At 50.8% G+C, this 6,000-nt stretch overlaps 1 protein-coding gene across 1 annotated transcript in view; it reads left to right on the top strand.

The window, feature by feature from the left end:
* ZNF425 (zinc finger protein 425) overlaps positions 1-5,524 on the top strand; it is a 19,985-nt gene extending 14,461 nt beyond the window's left edge. Inside the window, exons 4-5 of the mRNA XM_025381105.1 lie at positions 673-724; positions 2,739-5,524. Of these exons, the coding sequence (XP_025236890.1) occupies positions 673-724; positions 2,739-4,693 (2,007 nt within the window). The 3' untranslated portion in view covers positions 4,694-5,524. The remainder of the gene's footprint in view (positions 1-672; positions 725-2,738) is intronic.
* The last annotated feature ends 476 nt before the right edge of the window (positions 5,525-6,000 follow it).

The following is a 6,000-nucleotide window of genomic DNA, read 5'->3' as shown; positions in this document are numbered from 1 at the left end:
TTTTTTTTTTTTTTTTTTTTGACAGAGTCTCGCTCTGTCGCCCAGGCTGGAGTGCAGTGGCACAATCTCGGCTCACTGCAACTTCTGCCACCTGGGTTCAAGCAATTCTCCTGCCTCAGCCTCCCAAGTAGCTGGGACTACAGGCATGTGCCACCACGCCCGGCTAATTTTTTTGTATTTTTGGTAGAGACGGGATTTCACCGTGTTAGCCAGGATGGTCTTGATCTCCTGATCTCGTGATCCACCCGCCTCAGCCTCCCAAAGTGCTGGGATTACAGGCGTGAGCCACTGCATCCAGCCAGTATTTCACTTTTTATAGTGCGTGAATGCTTTCCTTTTTTTTTTTTTTTTTTTGAGACAGAGTCTCACGCTGTCATCCAGGCTGGAGTGCAGTGGCACCGTGTGGGCTCACTGCAACCTCCATCTCCTGGGTTCAAGCAATTTTCCTGCCTCAGCCTCCTGAGTAGCTGGGATTACAGGCGCCCACAACCACGCCTGGCTGGTTTTTACTTTTAGTAGAGGTTTTTATTTTTAGTAGAGGCAGGGTTTCACCATGTTGGCCAGGCTGGTCTTGAATTTCTGACCTCAGGTGATCCATCCACCTCGGCCTCCCAAAGTGCTGGGATTACAGACATGAGCCACTGTACCCAGCTGCGTGAATGCTTTTCTAAGTTCTTGGGAGTCAAGGAGTCCTCTGAAGAAGGAGACTTTGAGCCCAGGAAGTGTGTCCAAGCCCCAACAACAGGATAAAAGAATTCCCTGTTCAGGCACGGTGACTCACACTTATAATCCCAGAACTTGGGGCCGGGCGCGGTGGCTCAAGCCTGTAATCCCAGCACTTTGGGAGGCCGAGACGGGTGGATCACGAGGTCAGGAGATCGAGACCATCCTGGCTAACACGGTGAAACCCCGTCTCTACTAAAAAATACAAAAAACTAGCCGGGCGAAGTGGCGGGCGCCTGTGGTCCCAGCTACTCGGGAGGCTAAGGCAGGAGAATGGCGTAAACCCGGGAGGCGGAGCTTGCAGTGAGCTGAGATCCGGCCACTGCACTCCAGCCTGGGCGACAGAGCCAGACTCAGTCTCAAAAAAAAAAAAAAAAAAAAAAAATAATCCCAGAACTTTGGGAGGCTGAGGGCGGATCACATGAGGTCAGGAGTTTGAGACCAGCCTGGACAACATTGTGAAACCCATTTCTACTGAAAATACAAAAATTAGTTATGCGTGGTGGCAGGCACGTTATTCCAGCTACTCAGGAGGCCGAGGCAGGAGAATTGGTTGAGCCCTGGAGGCGGAGGTTGCAGTGAGCCACGATGGTGCCATTGCACTCCAGCCTGGGTGACAGAGCGAGACTCCGTCTCAAAAAAAAAAAGTAAATAAAGAATTCTCAAGAGTTTCATTTCACTGCCACTGTCCATTCATTCATCTAACCAATATTGAGTGCCTACCACAGTCATAGGAGTACGTTAATATTACTTTAGGCAAGGGCAAAATCTTTATATAATGTATGTGTATGTATACATATGAATAAAACAATTGTTATACTCTAGATGTTGATCGTCTTACTGACATGGCAATTAAGTTAGCCAATTATATTGAACTATACATAGTTGAATTAGTCAACTATAAAATAAGATTGCGGCCGGACGCAGTGGCTCAGGCCTGTAATCCCAGCACTTTGGGAGGCCAAGATGGGCAGATCACGAGGTCAGGAGATCAAGACCATCCTGGCTAACACGGTGAGACCCCGTCTCTACTAAAATACAAAAAAAATTAGCCGGGCGTGGTGACAGGCGCCTGCAGTCCCAGCTACTCGGGAGGCTGAGGCAGGAGAATGGTGTGAACCTGGGAGGCGGAGCTTGCAGTGAGCCAAGATCACGCCACTGCACTCCAGCCTGGGCGATAGAGTGAGACTCCGTCTCAAAAAAAAAAAAAAAAAAAAAGTTGCATATGAGTTAATAAAATAGTAAGTAATCCCTACTTCAGTGCTATAGGGATTTAGAGGAGAGGAGCAGGGGAAAGACAGCAATATCCCAGGAGGACTCTAAAAAGAATTAGGATATAAATAGCAAAAAATGGGCAGATTTGGTTAGAAAAGAAGAATCAGTAGGGGTCATACATAAACTGAAGCTCAAAGGTAGGAACAAATCCATCACATTTAGAAAACAGAGAAGACTAGGCCGGTGCCGTGGCTCATGCCTGTAATCCCAGCACTTTGGGAGGCTGAGGCGAGTGGATCACGAGGTCAAGAGATCGAGACCAGCCTGGCTAACACGGTGAAACCCTATCTCTACTAAAAATACAAAAAATTAGCCAGGCGCTGTGGCGGGCGCCTGTAGTTCCAGCCACTTGGGAGGCTGAGGCAGGAGAATGGCGTGAACCCGGGAGGCGGAGCTTGCAGCGAGCTGAGATCGCGTCACTGCACTCCAGCCCGGGCGACAGAGCGAGACTCCGTCTCAAAAAAAAAAAAAAAAAAAAAAAAAATTAGCCGTGCATGGCGGCACACGCTTATAATTCCAGCTACTGGGAAGGCTGAGGCAGGAGAACTGCTTGAACCCGGGAGGTGGAGGTTGCAGTGAGCCAAGATCGCGCCACTGCACTCCAGCCTGGGCAACAGAGCGACACTCTATCACAAATAATAATAAAATAAAATAATTAAAAAAAGTTTAAAAGGCAGCCCTAAAACCCAATTATAGGGTAGACATATCACTGATGAGAGTGATACTTCTTTCCGCTCCAGATCACGAAGGAACTCTCAGGACAAAAGAAGAGGATTGCCGTTTAAATGGTCCTCAAAAACAGGACTTGGGTGCTGCCTTACCAGGGAAGGAGAGAAAGATTTTATCAGCTCGAAGAGACACCTTCCAGTCTCCAAGTCTCCAAGAAACAGAGATTCCAAATAAAAAAGTCAGCATCACAGCATCTGATCCAGACAAGAAAGACCTGCGGCACAAGCCTCGGGAGACCCCAGGGCGCTTAGAAATTCCCACAGGGCCAAGATGCTATTCCTGCTATGTCTGTAGGAAAGTCTTCCAAGTAAGGAGGGATTTGCTGAAGCACAAACGGAGCCACTCCAAGAGCCAGCTCCGCAGATATCCTAAGTACAGAAACACGTCCAGAGGGAAGTCCGAACTCAGGCGGACGCAGAGGCTCCTGTGTCAGAAGAAGCGGTTCCAGTGCAGTGAGTGTGAGAAGAGCTACTTCCTGAAGGGCAGCCTCGTCACTCATCAGGTTGTCCACACCGGCCAGCGGCCCTACCCGTGCCCTGAGTGCGACAAGACCTTCCGGTACAGGGCCAACCTGAAGAAGCACCTGTGTCTGCACCGCGGGGAGCGGCCGTTCTGCTGCGGGGAGTGCGGCCGGGCCTTCGTGCAGCAGTGCGAGCTCACGGAGCACCTGCGGCTGCACAGCGGAGAGAAGCCCTTCCAGTGTCCGCAGTGTGACCGGTGCTTCCGCCTGAAGAGGGGCATGAAGGTCCATCTGTCCCAGCACAGCGGGAAGAGGCCCTTCCACTGTCCCGAGTGTGGCCGGAGCTTCTCCCGGAAGGCTGCCCTGAAGACCCACCAGAGGACGCACAGCGAGGAAAAGCCGTTTTCTTGTGATGAATGCGGCAGGAAATTCATCTACAAGATTAAGCTGGACGAGCACATCAGAGTTCACACGGGAGAGAAGCCCTTTTCGTGTCCCGAGTGTAACAAAAGTTTCCGCCTCAAGAGAAGCCTGAAAGCCCACGGGCTGCAGCACAGCGGGAAGAGGCCTTTCCAGTGCCCGGAGTGCAGCAGGGGCTTCTTCTGGAGGAACGCCATGCGCGCCCACCAGCGCCTGCACAGCGAGCAGAAGCCCTTCCCCTGCGCCGAGTGCGGCAAGCGCTTCACGCGGCCCTCCAAGCTCGCCTGCCACACCAGAGTCCACGACAGGCAGAAGGAGTTTCCCTGTGGTGAGTGCAAAAAGACCTTTTCTCAGCAGTCGCGGCTCACGCAGCACCTGAAGGTCCACACCACGGAAAAGCCGTTCTCCTGCGTCGAGTGCGGCCGCAGTTTCCGCCGGCGCGCGCATCTCACAGAGCACACGAGGCTTCACAGCGGCGAGGAGCCCTTCCAGTGTCCCGAGTGCGACAAGAGCTTCTCCTGGAAGGCCTCCATGAAGTTCCACCAGCGGATGCACAGGGACGAGAAGCCCTTCTCGTGTAGTGAGTGCGGCAAGACCTACACGCATCAGTCTCAGCTCACCGAGCACCTGAGGCTGCACAGCGGCGAGAAGCCCTACCAGTGTTCTGAATGCCAGAAGACGTTCCGCCTCAAGGGAAATCTGAAAAGCCACCTGCTGCAGCACAGTGGTCAAAAGCCGTTCTCTTGTGTGATGTGTGGCAAAAGTTTCACTCAACAGTACCGGCTCACAGAACACATTCGAGTCCACAGCGGGGAGAAGCCCTTCCAGTGTCCGGAGTGTGACAAGAGCTACTGCATCAGGGGCAGCTTGAAGGTCCACTTGTATACGCACAGTGGAGAGAGGCCCTTCCAGTGTCCTGAGTGTGGCAAAGGCTTCCTCCAGAAGAGAAGCCTGAAGGCCCATCTGTGCCTTCACAGTGGGGAGAGGCCTTTTTCTTGTGATGAGTGTGGAAGGAGCTTCACGTACGTGGGGGCGCTCAAGACTCACATTGCGGTGCATGCCAAGGAGAAGCCCTCCAGCCTCTAGGTCAGGCCATGTGGTAGTCAGGCAACCACAGCTTTCAGGTGGTGCCAGCAGCTCTGTTGGCTCGAGTTGAGGCAGGTTGAAGGATTCACAGGGTAAGATGGGGCACAGTGGCTCCCGCCTGTAATCCCAGCACTTTGGGAGGCCCAGGGGGGAGGATCGCTTGAGCCCAGGAGTTTGAGACCAGCCTGGGCAACATTGCAAGATTCCCTCTCTACAAAAAATACGAAAGTCAGCCAGGTGTTATGGTGCATGCTTGTGGTCCCAGCTACTTTGGGAGGCTGAGGCAGAAGGATTGCTTGAGCCCAGGAGGTAGAGGCTGCAGTGAGCCATGCTCACACCACTGCACTGTAGCCTGGGTGACACAGCAAGACCTTGTCTCACAAAAAAAAAAAAAAAAAATCACAAAATACTGGCTATAGACACACTGGCTGGATGTGTGGTCTGCAGAACCTGATAGCTCCTTGACAAAAGTTGCAAGTAATCCGGTCAAAGACAGTCAAAGAGACATCTCCCTCAATAATCCTCATAGGAAAGACCTGCCAGTCATGGAGGAAACATTTATACTGATCTGCTAGTCCAGCAGATCTCTTCAGTGTCATCCAATAATCCCTTCATTAAATTCAGAAACCACAGCCTGAGTGAAGAAATGTTACAGGCAGGAACATACTCAGTCAGCTTTTCCATTACCACGCCATTTTACTTAAATCTGTATTAAAGCCTTCAGTTTTCTCTCATAGTGGATTTTCATTTTCTCTCAGATGGTGAGAGGGCATCTGCTTCTTGGAATGTTTCCATAATGCTAAAAATAAATGTCTTCCACTATCTCGTTTGTTAAAATGATTACCCATGTGTTCTTTCCTTCTGAATTTTACTTAAATCACCTAAAAATCCACCATTGTGAGTAACAGGCAGTGTTATTTATCTAACCCCCCTACATTTTTGACAGTGTTACGTCAGTTCTCAAAGAACTGCACTTAACAGGGTCTCTGAGGAAAATACCAAAGGAAAAAATACTGTCAGTCCGTGGTATCACTCTATTTTTTTTGCCCTGTGGCCCAATCTAACATTATAAGATAATTTTCCAGGCTATTCTGGCAAACCCTCATCTGTCTCCCAGACTGTCAATCTTTGACATTACTCTTGTTTTTTTTCCTTGAGATGGAATCTTGCTCTGTCACCAAGGCTGGAGTGCAGGGGTGCCATCTGGCTCACTGCAAACTCTGCCTTCTGGGTTCAAGCGATTCTCTTGCCTCAGCCTCCCGAGTGTCAGGGACTACAGGCGTCTGCCACCACGTCTGGCTAATGTT

Source organism: Theropithecus gelada, chromosome 3 (assembly GCF_003255815.1).
Source record: "Theropithecus gelada isolate Dixy chromosome 3, Tgel_1.0, whole genome shotgun sequence".
Taxonomy (NCBI): domain Eukaryota; kingdom Metazoa; phylum Chordata; class Mammalia; order Primates; family Cercopithecidae; genus Theropithecus; species Theropithecus gelada.
Note: the sequence above shows the minus strand (reverse complement) of the source record. Positions and strands in the feature narration are given on the sequence as shown.